Below are 14,965 nucleotides of genomic sequence, written 5' to 3' on the forward strand. Positions count from 1 at the left end.
TTTTCATCTTTTATTAGTCGATTTATTTTTAATGAAAAAAATGTCACATAGCTTTTCTAGTACACGATGCATGGAGGTCAGACTTTCTTCTGGAAAAAGAATACTGTTGAATTTTTGCTGGAGCACTTTACAAACTAAGTCACAGATGTTGTTATAAATATAAAAATTTAAATTGTACAGAATACAATCAGCCGTGTTTTGTTTTTGAAAGTGAAAAATTACACTGAGTCATGTTGTTTGATGATGTTGTTGTTTCTTGATACACTTCTGCAATCACATTAAAGGAAAGATAAACCAATCACGGATGTTTATTCCATTAAGGTTGTCCCTGCTAATGTATTCACCATTTGCGCCGTAAAGTAAACAAAAGTTATTTTAGAGAAATCCTTAAATCACACAAAAAAAGTTTGTTTTTAAAATGTAATTCATTTTGTTCATTTCAAATCTTTATTGTATTTTGCTCTGATTTAGTGATGACATCTTCTCCTGGCATCACATTTACTCGATACCTTTGGCCTTAAGCTCCTCCTTCACTCTGCTCAAGTAGGTTGGGTCAGGATATCCATAACTGTAGAAGAGCAGTTTCAAGATGAACATGTAAAACCCTTAAGGAGAACTAACAGTGAAACTTAACAGTAGAATTGAGGAACTTTACCTGTCTGGTCCTCCATACAAGCTTGTTTTATGATGAATGTCATTCCAGGTCACCCGGGTTTTAAAGCCAGTAATATTTGAAGCCATGATGGTGAAGATCAGCTTCTGATCAAACGCCTTCTTCAAAAGTTTCAGCACTTCGTTACCCTCTTTGTTGCCTGGAATATATGCCGTTTTAGTTGTACCAGTATAACAGTGTCCAGGTTTGGGATGCTTCTCCTATCAAGAGGAATGTAAGACATTTTACCTGAGAGCAGTGACAAAGACAGCTGTGAAAATCCCTTTTAGAGGAAAAACCTACCGTCTGTCTCCCATCTGGAATAGAGTAGATGATGGTAATGATTCCACAGTTTGAGAAACCAGGAACTTGACCAGAACTCCTAGTCCACGTCATTCTTCCATCTGGCTGATCTCCCTGTATGATGCCAAAGACTTTTCTGCAGACAGGACAGATGGGTCCATAGTTCTCCTCCGCTTTCTGCAGGCATCGCTTGCAAAATTCATGTTTGCAGTTCAGACTTTTCTTATCCCTGAAGGGAGACAAACAGATCGGACAGTTTTCCTCTGTGCTGTCTCCTCCTGTGGCCCCTCCTTCAGAGACAGGTCTCTTTTCTGACTCATCTTCATGCATCGTTGTCCAGTCCATGAAACTAGGGGCTCCTTGAAGCTGCGTGAAGTTCAGAGGTGATGTGACACTTTTCTCGTAAAGACTAAGAAGAGCACTGACAGCATTACTGTCCATGAAGGGGTTTCCTTCGGGACCCTTATAAGAGGCTTTCACCTGAACTCTAACTCCATCCCTCCTGACCTCTTGAAATTTCACATCAAACTCCGCTTCAAACTTTTCTTTGATCTTTGTAATTGTACCATCATTCTTTAATGCCTTCCAGGTCCTCTCCTCCATCTTCATACCTTCATCAGCCAGAGGATCTTTGATGGTCATCTTCTGGGGGGGGTAATCATGCAGCAGATAAGGTTTTTCATCAGGGCCATTTCTTTCTAGAACACTCTTTAACTGTGCGCTGTCTCCTCCTGTGGCCCCTCCTTCAGGGACAGATCTCTTTCCTGACTCATCTTCATGCATGTTTGTCCAGTCCATGAAACCAGAGGCTCCTTGAAGCTTCGTGAAGTTCCAAGGTGATGTGACACTTTTCTGGTACAGACGAAGGAGAGCTCTGACAGCATTACTCTCCATGAAGGGGTTTCTTTCAGGACCCTTATAAGAGGCTTTCACCTGAACTTTACCTCCATCCCTCCTGACCTCTTGAAAGTCCACATCAAACTTTTCTTTGATCTGTGTTATTTTACCATCCACATCTAATGCCTTCCAGGTCCTCTCCTCCATCTTCATCCCTGAATCAGCCAGAGGATCTTTGATGGTCATCTTCAGGGGGGGGTCATCATGGAGCAGATCAGGTTTTTCATCAGGGGCATTTCTTTCTAGAACACTCTTTAACTGTGGGCTGTCTGGTCCACGTACAGTTATTTCTTTAGGAGTCAAAGTGAGCAGAACTTTTTTCTCGTTTTTCTGGATGAGTTTGAACGCCTCACTGCACTGCTCTGGTCTTACATTCTGGACAGGAATGACTGACTCTCTGGATTCATTAAGGTGATTTTGGACCAGGTTTGTGAATTCAGAGAGAGCATTCTGTTGACTTCCATCTTTTTGTTTGGCTTTAAATGTCACGTTTAAATTTACTTCCATTTCACATCCATTCTCTTTTTCTATGCGCTTGATTTCCTCCTTATAGACTTGGCTCAGATACCAGAAGAAACCCACTGGGACAGGAACAGCCTCTTCCTGATTCTGCCTTATTCCTTCGCCCTAAAAAAACATTTATTTTACTTTATTTAAATAGAAACTACGTTATATTCGTGTGTGTGTAATATTTCCGAACATACATCAGATTTAGATGGAGTAGGAGTCATGGAAGCTTTATCTGCTTGAGTGTCCTTCTTTGATGATCCCAGAATGACTGACTCTACAGTGACTGTTGTACCATCTCCAAGAGTCAGATTTACACCAGATAATATCTGAAGAACCTCCGAAGCTTAAAAAGAAAAATTTGATGATAAAAAGAAAAAGAAAAAGAAAACCCTCAAAACATTTATTAAATTATAATATTTAAAAATATAATGAAAATTTAAACAATCATCTGGGCTGTTACTAAAATGTAACATAAACAGGCATACTTTACCTGCAGAGGGTTCAATGTTTATCTGAGCATTCTTGTTTTCAAGGATCTTGACAACTGAACCGCTTATGCCTGTTTTTCTCTTGTTGAACCAAGATTGTAGAGATTTCTCTCGATTTAGTACCTTAAATTGAGTTTGTTTGGGCCACTTTAACACCAGAGTTATTGGTGCTTCATCTTTTTCTTTTATGTCCTAGAAAACATGCAATTAGACCAATGTTACAAAAATCTTTACTTCTTAAAAAAAATGTTTATGTATTTTATTTTGTTCCTGAAACCTTTTATTGTTGTTAAATATACAACTCAATAGAGACTAAAACTAAAATCAATTTGAATTCTAACTCAGCAGTTTTTTCATGCATCACTAGACTGACACGTACTGTTTTATTCATGACATTTAAAATCAAATCCTAACCACGGATAACATTGTTCTTGCAGAAAAGAATCACAGTGAAAACTTAATAGCAATTTGTCTTTAACTCACTGTCTGAGTGTCCAGCTTTGGTGAGTCCAGAATGACTGACTCTACAGTGACTGTTTTAAAGTTTTTAAGATTTAGGTAATTTCTGAACGATGTTTGCAGCTTAAAATGTAAAGGAAGAAATGTTTATATTAAAAACAGAAGAAAAGAAGATCTTCGAAATAGTTTTTATTATTATAATTTAAAAAGATTAAATAAAAAACTTGGGTTCAAGCTAAAAATTAGTATTTAAAAAAGATGTATACCACACCTGATGTATACCACAACTGAAATCGTTAACCCTTTACATTCTTTTCTTGACCAACTTTTAAGAGATTTCTCGAGATCATTTGGTCTTTTTTCTCTGAGTCAGACCACTTCAACACCAGAATAAGTTTTCCATATTTTTCCTAGAAAACATTTAGTAAATAAATCATAGTGGATACATATTTGTTACTGATCAACCCTTTTTATAAAATGTCATGACTAATGTCAAAACTGGTACAGGTTTAGGTCTGAGGAAGCAGTTTCTCCGTGCGTCGCTAGTTTCATCCATAAAACAGATAAAAACCCACAACAACGAGGAAATGCGTTTAAAAATTAAAATCCTAAACACGGATAACATTTTACTGGCAAAAATTACATCACTTTGAAAATATAACAGCAGTAAATAATTAAAACTCACCGTGACTTCATGATTAGACAGAGAACCTGCTGGATTGGCATCTGCTTTAGGTTTTTTTCTGCTCGTCGACATTTTTTCTCTTTTTTCCTTACAAAATATTTTAAATAACAGTCATTTCATTTAAAGTCTAACTTGGTGTTTCTTGAAATACAGGAATCATTATAGAGCTACATAACAAAAGTCAGCGTGATAGAAGTAAACATTATTCTTTACTGGAACAAACTTAAAAAAAAACATAACGTAAACCAAAGCTTTACGTTAACTTAATGTTAATAACAAATCATCGTTCGCTGGTGAATAAAGTAAGAGGATTTCCAGGCCGTCGTGAACCTCTTAGCTTTGTGAAGTGAAAGTTGTTTCTATGATGAACTTTGTCTCTAACACGTCTGAGCGGAAGAGCTGCTGTTAAATAAATGCTGAGGAAAACCTCTGAATGTTTTGTGTAACAAAAGCAAACCAGAAAATGAACACAGGAACAAAAACACTGTGACAGCTGCAGCATTAAGAGCTGGATACATTGATGAGACAGAAGACATGTTCCACAGAGGACCAGTCTCCTTAAAGTCCACGTGACTTTATTTATTTAATGAGACCCTACTTGACTTTAAATATTCTGTTTTATTATTATTATTCATAATATTGTTGTTGTATGATTTCCACTAATTTGAGCACTACATAAAAATGTGTGCTCTCACAGTAACTGCAGGGGGCAAAGGACTAGAATGAGATTCTACTAAATGGTAGAGGTGTGTATTGGCAAGAAAGAGTCTGGCGATACGATACGTATCCCGATATTTTACCTAAACATAGTTCCTTTCTGTTTTTTTTAAATATGACTTTGAAAAAACTCTACCTGATTTTTAATGTCTTCCACTGTAATAAAATGGTGAAATTCAGTTTATTCAATGATCACAATGTTAAGCACTGCAATTGTATCTCATATATAAGTTGCGTTTACCAAAGCAAGTCATAGTGTTTTTATTTTGGTACGTTAAAATGTAGAAAGGGAACAGTCAATATTGTCTGATTTGCAAAAAATATATATTTTTCAATGTAAGAAAAAACAAAGAATGAATGAGCCTTAACCAATAAGTTTCTTTTGGGGGGTAAAAATGCTGTTTATTTTCAGCATTGCTTAATGTAGTAATCTAGTGCTTTTAAACGATTCAGGAGCCTGAATGGTGCTTCAAAAATAAAGGAAAGGGTGGGGGGGAACACTGATTTTTTCCAGAAACAATCATAGTGTGATGATGAGGCAGCATGACAGAACTAAGGAAAGTTGCTTTAAGTTTAATGTGACAAAAAAGGGGCTTTGTTTTACAGCTGCACCAGTTTGCAGCCACGCTTCTCAGAAGTAACTGGTAACGCTCCTCGCCACGATCTGACGACGTCTGTCTTTTTTCAGAGTGTTGTACACATCCCTTTGATCCAACAGTTCACGAAACTAGAATCTGTTGGTGGGAGGTTCTGCAGAACTTTAACCCGCTTTACCGATAGCATTTTAGCCTAAGCGCATTAGCCGCTGCCATGCTTCACTCGTATTTATCTGAGCCGCTAAAAAGCACAACAATCCACGTTTTTATATATTACTGGCAGCAACATGGCTCAGAGTTTCTGTTTGGTATACATTCCAAGAAAAAACGAAGTAGTTCATGTCTCATAACAACAGAACAAGCTGCCTCTGGCTGCAGTCTTCCTGTTGTTTTGTGCAGAGTAGAGCTGCTCAAAGAGGCTCCGTGTGCTCTGCTGCCAACTAGCGGTCGGAGGGTGAAGTGGACAACAAGAGTCAGACACTAAAGGACGCACAGAAATTATTAAATAACTAGAAGGGGCTGCATTTCCAGAAGAAAATGCAGGGTTGAATGCTGTATTGCTGAATGAAAGCTGAATTTGCTAAAGAAATGGCTGAACAGAGCTGGAAGAGCTCAACATTTTAAACGTAGAATGGTCAAAGTGGGTAAAAAACTGTATAAGAAGTTAAGCTATAAGATTTCCCATGTATTTTAATGAAGCAAAAATCCTCGAATATATTTAAAAGTTCAAAGATTTGAGAAAAAAAGTCATAGCAGGAATAAGCTAAAAAAGTTGAACATTGTAATAGTAGAATGGCTAAAATAGGTCAAAGTTTGTAGAAGGAGTTAAGCATGAAAGCTGAAATTGTTGAAAAAATGGCTGAACTTTTGAAAATTTGAAGATGTTGCTAAAATGGCCAAAAGTGCTAGCATTGGAATCAGCATCATCAACTGACTCCAAAAAACACATTGTTTGAGAGTATCATATTGGTCAAAGCTACATGTTCTAAGTTGATAGAAAATCCAGTCTTTTCAAAATGGCGGCTTTTCTATTGATTTTATCTCCATAGCAACCATTTTATGTTTGGGTCGCCTGGAGATGAGGAACAAATCAACGTCGGTTTCAGATGAATCGGAAAAAGTAAACTTTTGGACGTCCTTAGCAACGAACTTTGTTTGCTAACCACGCCCACATTCCTTATATGTCCAGATCCAGTGAATTTCAATATGTTCAGTTCCAGCCATGGATGAAGTTTATTGCAATATTTTCTTCAGATTTTGTCAAAAAATGCCCACCAAACAGTAGGTAGTGTTGCCATCCCATAATAATTTCAAAACGTATGTTGAAGTCCAAAGCCTTGTGAGCATTTCAATGTTTGAACGGTGCCTCTAGCTGAAAGCATGTTAAAGTTATAATGCTTGAAAGCAACAAAGGTTTTCAAGGATTCTCCATGTATTTAAATGAAGCAAAAATCTTGGAAAATCCTGGAAAATCTTGGAATATCTTGAAAAGTTCAAAGATTTGAAAGACTAAAAGTCGTAGCTGAATGGAATAAGCTGAAAGGGTTGAACATTGTAATAGTAGAATGGTAAAAATAGGTGAAAGTTTGAAGAAGTTTAAAATTGCCTCACATTTTGGCACAAAATGGCCGCCAAACTGTAGGTGGTGTTGCCATCCCATAATAATTTTGAGCCTTATGTTGAAGTCCAAAGCCTTGTGAATATTTCAATATTTGAACGGTGTCTCTAGCCAAAAGAATGTTAAAGTTACAATTGTTTAAAAAAGCAAAGGTGTGGTCAATGGAGCAAAATAATTGGAAAATCCGGGAATATCCGGGAATATCTGGAAAAGTCCAAGGATTTGAAGAACAAAATGTCATAGCTAGAATAAGATGAAAGAGCTGAACATTTCCATAGTCGAACGGTTAAAATAGGTGAAAAATTGTAGAAGGAGTTTAGCTGTGAACTTCTGCACGAAAAATTCTCCATGTATTTCAATGGAGCAAAAATTCCCGGAAAACCGGGAATATCTTAAAAAGTAAAAGGATTTGAAAAACCAAAAGTCATAGCACAAATAAGCAGAAAAAGCTGAACATTTTAAAAGTTGAATGGTTACAATCGGTTAAAAATTGTAGAAGGAGTTAAGCGGCGAAAAACGGCGGAAGATAGGCGTAAAGAATAATAAATAAAGAGAAACAGGAAAACAAAGGGTTGAATGCTTTACAGCATTCAACCAATTATCGTCATGGCAGCATTTTGAATCGATACAAGTATTGCCAAATGAACTATTGCAGCCCTACTAAATGGTTTAATAACAGCTTTTTATGCAATTGTGGTCATGGTAAATTTTTATATTTATACAGATTTATTTCTAATTTAGACCACTAACAGGAAGTTAGTTGTTGTTGGTTGTTGTTTGGAAAAGAAAAAACAAAAGACTGCAAAAAAATAAAAATAATCAAAAGATCAGATTATTTGTCCGTCAACTGTGGCTCAAAAAAAGTGTTAAAATACTTAAAGATATTATTATTCATACAAAGATAAGAAAGAGGTTTAGGTAATAATTAAGAAAACTTTGCTCAAAGGCACAATAAAGGAAAAGTCCAAGCTCATCAGTTTATGCTTCAACAGCTGCTGGGAGATTTTCTTTATTCAGATGAACTGTGTGAGAAAATGCCACCCAGAAAGAAAGAAAAATACACAAATATGTTTACGATACAAGAAGAACTCAGCGAATGTAACAACTGGCGCGGTATCACCCTTCTGTCCATCCCCAGTAAGATTATGGCCAAGATAATCATCAATAGGTTATCGGAAGCTGTGAATGCAACACTTAGGAAGGAACAAGCCGGTTTTAGAAAAGGGAGAAGATGCACGGAACAGATTTTTGCTCTGAGAAACATAATAGAACAGAGTGCTGAATGGCAGCAGCAGCTCTTCGTTAACTTTATAGACTGTTAAGATGTAAGGATTAAAGTGCGCCCTTACTCAATGTGTTATGGTAAAGTTAGAACCAGTGTTTATGTGTGTGTTCATACAAAGTGCTTTACGGTAACCTGTTCACAGTGATGCGCATGTGCAATGTTCAGGTGTGTATGGCAGACTCCATGATCCGAGGAGCATGTACTACGTCTTTCTCATGTGAATAAATGTGCCTGTTATGCACAAAAGAGAAAGTGGCTCTACGTTTCTTCATCAACATGCAAAGAGGACACGGAAGCAGACACTGTTCCCTCCATCCCTCTACATAGACTTTGAAAAAGCATTTGACAGTGTGCACAGAGACAGCTTGTGGTGAATCTTGAGGGCTTATGTAGTACCGACCCACATGATAAAACTGATTAGAAGCTTCTATAACAACTATAGATGCTGTGTGGGAGGAGGTGACATCTGGTTTGAAGTGAAAACTGGAGTCCGTCAAGGATGTGTGATGTCAGCTCTCCTCTTCAACGTAGTGATAGACTGGGTGATGAGGCGCACGACTGAAGCAGGACCAACTGATGGACACTCTTCTCCACCCTTGAGGATCTCGACTTTGCTGACGATCTGGCACTGATCTCTCATATTCACCGACACATGCAAGACAAGACTGACCGGTTAAGCCGATTTGGATCCCAGGTTGGTCTCAAAATCAACCAAAGCAAGTCAGCGATTTTGACCTTGAATACTACGGCACAGCCCCCCATCAAGGTCAATGATCAGAATTTACCATTTACTGAAAGCTTTACTTATTTAGGTAGCATCATCACATCAGAAGGTGGAAGTAACAAGGACATACAGAACAGGATTAATAAAGCAAGGGTTGCATTCATAAGAATGAACAATATTTGGAAGACATCACAGTACAGCACTAAGACAAAACTGAAGCTCTACAGCAGCTGTGTTCTGTCAGTATTACTGTATGGAGCAGAGTGCTGGAGAATGACACAGCAGGACTTGACCAAACTTTCGACCTTCCACACCAAAAATTTAAGGAGGATATTAAGAATTTTCTGGCCCCAAAAGATCTGCAATGAAGATCTATTCTTCCGCAGCAATCAAGAAGACATGTCATCAATTATCCTCAAAAGACGCTGGACATGGATTGGACATGTACTCAGGAGTGAAGACCACACAATAATAAGGACAGCACTACATTGGACACCGTATGGTAAAAGAAAAAAAGGACGGCCGAAGATCACCTGGCCCTGAACAGTAGAAACCGAGCTGAAGGAATTTGGACACACCTGGGGAACCATCATCACCCTGGCCCGCGACCGTCAGAAGTGGAAAGATTTCGTTGCTGCCCTAAGCGTATCAAGGCGTAAAAGGCAGTAAGAAGAACAAGAAGAATGATGTTCCAACAATTCACAGACTCAGTCATTAGAGCTTATTTTTAAAACTGAACCGTTTTTGAAGCGTATCCCTACTGCTAAGAAGCTTTTATTGCTATTAATCAGACATTTCATAACATAATTATGACAAATATGCATGTTAGACTATTTTCCCTAAAGCAAAGTTAAACACAAACACACCGTTTAGCCCCTGAGAAATTTTTCACAACACAAAAATATCATTTGTATGTCAAAATTATTACTGTAAAGTGCTGCGTTATTTTGTTTCTTTAAAATGTGCGTTTGTTATCTGTGTCACACAAACACAAAGCAAACAGGTGCTTGCACACTAAAACAGAATCACATGAGAAAAAACAGTCAGAAATACTGCAAATTTTGTTCCACAAACAGAGGAAACTATAGATATTCGTGCACAAACTGCCCCTTGCAGGTAAAAATAACTTTCTGTGCTCAGAGAAAAGTTTTTAAACAAACCTTGCTGTAAATGTTTCTGAAGAGATAATTGTACCTCTAGAGAAAAAAAGAAAAAAAGAGGGTAAGGACACAATAACACAAGTCCGGGGCTTTAAGACCCAGTTACCAATCATTGTGTTGTCTGGCAGATGTGTCTGTACGAGAAAATGACTGTCCTGGTTAGCATTTTTTTCCTATAATATGGAATAAAAAGTATTCATCCAAACTGAAGTGTTATTTTCTTGATTAAATTTAATTTGAAGGTTTAAACAAAGTGAGTTTTTCAGTTTCTGTAACTCTTTTTATACAAAAAAATAGAGAACACAAGGAGAAAATCCTGATGAATGTTATTTTACATCAAACCTTCAGCTATCATCATTATTATTCAAAAACATAGTTGCACTGAAATAGTTTCTTTTACACTCCATGAAGATTTAAAATAAATCTTTTCAGTTGCAATTTATATGTTGAAGTTGTCCCACGTCATGTTTCCATGCGCCTGATCTCCTTTTTATGATGCCAAAGACTTTTCTGTAGACAGGACAGATGGGTCCATAGTTCTTCTCTGCTTTCTGCAGTCATAGCTTGTAAAATTCATGTTTGCAGTTCAGACTTTCCTTATCCGTGAACGGAGACAAACAGATCGGACAGTTTTCCTCTGTGCTGTCTCCTCCTGTGGCCCCTCCTTCAGGGACAGGTCTCTTTTCTGACTCATCTTCATGCATCTTTGTCCAGTCCCTGAAACCAGAGGCTCCATGACTCGGCGTGAAGTTCAAAGGTGATGTGACACTTTTCTGGTACAGACGAAGGAGAGCTCTGACAGCATTACTCTCCATGAAGGGGTTTCCTTCAGGACCCTTATAAGAGGCTTTCACCTGAACTTTACCTCCATCCCTCCTGACCTCTTGAAAGTCCACATCAAACTTTTCTTTGATCTGTGTTATTTTACCATCCACATCTAATGCCTTCCAGGTCCTCTCCTCCATCTTCATCCCTGAATCAGCCAGAGGATCTTTGATGGTCATCTTAAGGGGGGGGTCATCATGGAGCAGATCAGGTTTTTCATCAGGGGCATTTCTTTCTAGAACACTCTTTAACTGTGCGCTGTCTGGTCCACGTACAGTTATTTCTTTAGGAGTCAAAGTGAGCAGAACTTTTTTCTCGTTTTTCTGGATGAGTTTGAACGCCTCACTGCACTGCTCTGGTCTTACATTCTGGACAGGAATGACTGACTCTCTGGACTCATTAAAGTGATTTTGGATGAGGTTTGTGAATCCAGAGAGAGCATTCTGTTGACTTCCATCTTTTTGTTTGGCTTTAAATGTAACGTTTAAATTTACTTCCATTTCACATCCATTCTCTTTTTCTATGCGCTTGATTTCCTCCTTATAGACTTGGCTCAGATACCAGAAGAAACCCACTGGGACAGGAACAGCCTCTTCCTGATTCTGCCTTATTTGCTTTTCAGAAGAGCTTCTTGCTGCAGAATCTGAGTGATTCTGGCTTCTCTTCTGTTCTGAAACCTACATAAAAGTACATTAGTACATAAAAAATTGACATTCATTTTACTTGATTGAAACAGAAACTACATTATATTTGTGTGTGCGTAATATTTCAGAACATACATCAGGTGTGGAGGGAGTAGGAGTCATGAATTCTTCATCTGCTTGAGTGTCCAGCTTTGAAGATCCCAGAACGACTGACTCTACAGTGACTGTTGTATCGTTTTGAAGCGTCAGATTTTCGCCACATAATTTCTGTAATATTTTCAAGACTGCAAAAGTAATGTAACAAAATTTTGTTAAATAAATTAAAGAAAAGAAGTAGAGTCCCTGGACATTTTTTTTTATAATTATTATTTTTGTAAAACCAAGGTAACGATAGAAATAATCATTCAGGATTCAACTAAAATGATTGTAATGTGAAAAATAGAGATATACTGCACCTGGAGAGGGTTTAATCTTTATCAGAGCATTCTTGTCCTCAAGAATCTTAACTACTGAGCATCTTAAGCCTGTTCTTTCTTTGATGAACCAAGATTGTAGAGATTTCTCTAGATATTCCTGCTGTGCTCCAGGTTGTTTGGACCACTTTAAAATCAGAGTTATTGGTGGTTCATCTTTCTCTGTATTTTGCTAGAAAACATTGAGTTAAAAAATGATAAGTTAACTAGAATTCTCATTTTCACTTTTAATAATAAATCTGAAATCAGAGTTTAAATCTGATACAGCAGATTTCCCATTACTTAATAGATGTCACTGTTTTATTCTTGAAACAGCTTAAACTTCATAGAAACACAGTAAAAAGACTTTTGAAAATGACATTCCTAGAATCAACATTCATAGTGTATATGTATATTTCATAACATACATCAGATGTAGAGGGAGTAGAAGACATGGAAGCTACATCTGCTGTCTGAGTGTCCAGCTTTGGTGATCCCAGAAGGACTGACTCCACAGTAACTGTTGTAGCGTCTTTAAGAGTCAGACTTTCACCGGATAAATTCTGAAGAATCTCAGAATCTTAAAAAGTAGAAAATATGTAAAATAAAAAATTAAGACAATCCTGTAGGATTCCAGTAAAAGGATATGAACATTAAAATAGAGGCTAACTGCACCTGGAAAGGGTTCAATCTTTATCAGAGCATTTTTGCCTTTAAGGATCTTGATTACTGAACAGTTTAAGCCTTTTTTTCCAGTGTTGAACCAAGATTGTAGAGATGTCTCCAGATATTGTCCAGGTTTTCTAGGTTGTTTGGACCACTTTAACACCAGAGTTATTGGAGCTTCATCTTCTGCTTTGCCCTGGTAAACATAAAGTTAGAAAAAGAAAAAAGGTGCAATAGACTTATGACTGTAATTTTTGAATTTTACGTTATTGTTTTTAATTGTAGACGTACACTTTTTACAATTTCAAAATCATCACTGAAACCATTTTTAGTCAGAAACGGCAGTTTTTCCATGTGTCTCTAGATGTCGCTCTTTCGTCCATGAATTATAAAACTTCGTAACAACAATAACAAAAATGAAATATTAAACACGGATAATAGTGTTCAGGCAAAAAATAAATGCTAGTGAAACTAGAATAGCAGTAATTTGTCTTTAACTTACCGAAAGTTCAGCGTTAGACAGAGAACCTGCTGGATTGTCATCTGCTTTAAGTTTTCTGTTTGTCGCCATTTTTTTTCTTCTTCCTTCAAAATAAGACGAAAAGATTTGAAACAATCATTTAAAGTCAAACGACATGTTTCTTTAAAATTATAAACTAATATAGAGCCACATAACAACAGACATTGTAACAGATATAACTTGTGTTTTTTGTTGCATTTTGTTCCGTTTTTAAAAACATCAAGTTACATAGTTTATACTAAAAGTGTCAAAAAAATTTTTTCCTTTTTATATAACTTACTATCTATACATTGTAAACGTAAAATGTCCCAATTTAGTTTGTAGAAGCACTGAGTCAGGCTATACTTTCCAAGCTACACATACATGCTCTAGTATACTTTCTATACTTATACTCAAGAAAACTTTATGAAATAAACTTTAAGTTTCTGCCAAAACTTTAAGTAGATATTAGTATTAAATCACTTTTCACTCCTAAATCTAAGAAAATGTCCAGGCTTTCGTAAACCTCTTACCTTTCCTCGTAAGTGAAAGTGAAAGACTTTTTAGCTCAGAGATGAACTTTGTCTTTCTGACAGGTCTGAACAAAAACACAGTGACAGGTGCAGCAGCTGGAGATATTTAGACAGAAAAGCTTTTATAAAAGTCTGCTCACTCGTTTGAAAGCTGAAACAAATCTTAACATACCTGAAATATTATGAATAAAACAAAGATAAGAAAGAATGATATGCTATGGATCACTTCTGCAAAGTTTCTTGAATAATACACAGAAAAAAAACACAAAGAGAAAATCATGAGTCTAATTTAATATTTGATTATTCATCTGTTATCATTTGTTGTTGTGTTTGTAAAAGGAACTAGTTCTGAAATGGCTTTTTACAATCCATGATTTCTTTCATTTTTCAAATCAATCGATCAATACTTCCAGTTGAGGTTTATGTCTTGGACGTTTTTTATCTTCTGGACAAAAGAAAAAGTTTTAAAGAAAGCAAAACATAATAACTTGATATATATGAATGTTGCAAAAATGCCCTTTCTGTCTCTAGATTTCCCCTTAGGTGTGAATGTGTGCTGTTGTCAGTCTTTGTCACACTGCAATGGATCAGTAAACTGTCCATGGTTTACCCCGCCTTCTCCCAACAGTATCAGGGCAGAACTCTAGCAACCCAGTGACCATAGTTCAAAGGATTGACTGACTGTAGTGTCTGTTTTCCATTTGTGATGCTGTAAGTGTTGATGATTTGATTATTTTTTTCTGCCTGACCCTGACTGAATAATTCTGCTGATCTGGATCAACAAACTTGAGAGAAAACGGTGATCACAGCTGAGCTCTCCTCAATAAAGTTTGTGAACTCAGAGCGTCATGTGGACTTCCACCCTCCTCTTCAGCTTCATATCACACATTGTCACGTGTCACCATTTAAACTTTGCTCTTTATTTCTTTGTCTTTAATTTCCTAATCATCAACGTGATTCACACGGCAGGAAAGGATCAACAAGGATCCAAAACTTATGTCAGAAACTATGAATTTTTTTCTTAAGTCAAATCTTGTTTGATGTTGGAGTTTCATTTTAAGAACATTTTCTCATATCACAATGTGATCCGTGGGACAATACACCAATAGGACAATAGGAATACACCATTAATCTGAGTTTTGTTTGTGTGGAAATAAAGGGAAAAATAATTCTCCTGAAGAAAATATTAGAAATTCCTAGAAAAAAAACAATACTTCACATTTCTTTTCCTTTAATTTACAAACATTTACCC

At 36.7% G+C, this 14,965-nt stretch overlaps 1 protein-coding gene across 1 annotated transcript; it reads right to left on the minus strand.

The window, feature by feature from the left end:
- Positions 1–240: 240 nt before the first annotated feature.
- On the minus strand, positions 241–13,795 carry LOC105354141. The gene is made up of 10 exons (XM_011475492.3): positions 13,714–13,795; positions 13,184–13,266; positions 12,691–12,877; positions 12,444–12,595; positions 12,019–12,208; positions 11,699–11,847; positions 11,526–11,596; positions 956–2,465; positions 656–873; positions 241–568 (listed from the first exon to the last, which is right to left on the minus strand). Exons 2-10 carry the CDS (start codon positions 13,250–13,252, stop codon positions 499–501), a joined length of 2,616 nt encoding a protein of 871 aa, XP_011473794.3. The 5' UTR covers positions 13,253–13,266; positions 13,714–13,795; the 3' UTR covers positions 241–498.
- Between the last annotated feature and the right edge of the window lie 1,170 nt (positions 13,796–14,965).

Source organism: Oryzias latipes, chromosome 5 (genome assembly GCF_002234675.1).
Source record: "Oryzias latipes chromosome 5, ASM223467v1".
NCBI classification, from domain to species: domain Eukaryota; kingdom Metazoa; phylum Chordata; class Actinopteri; order Beloniformes; family Adrianichthyidae; genus Oryzias; species Oryzias latipes.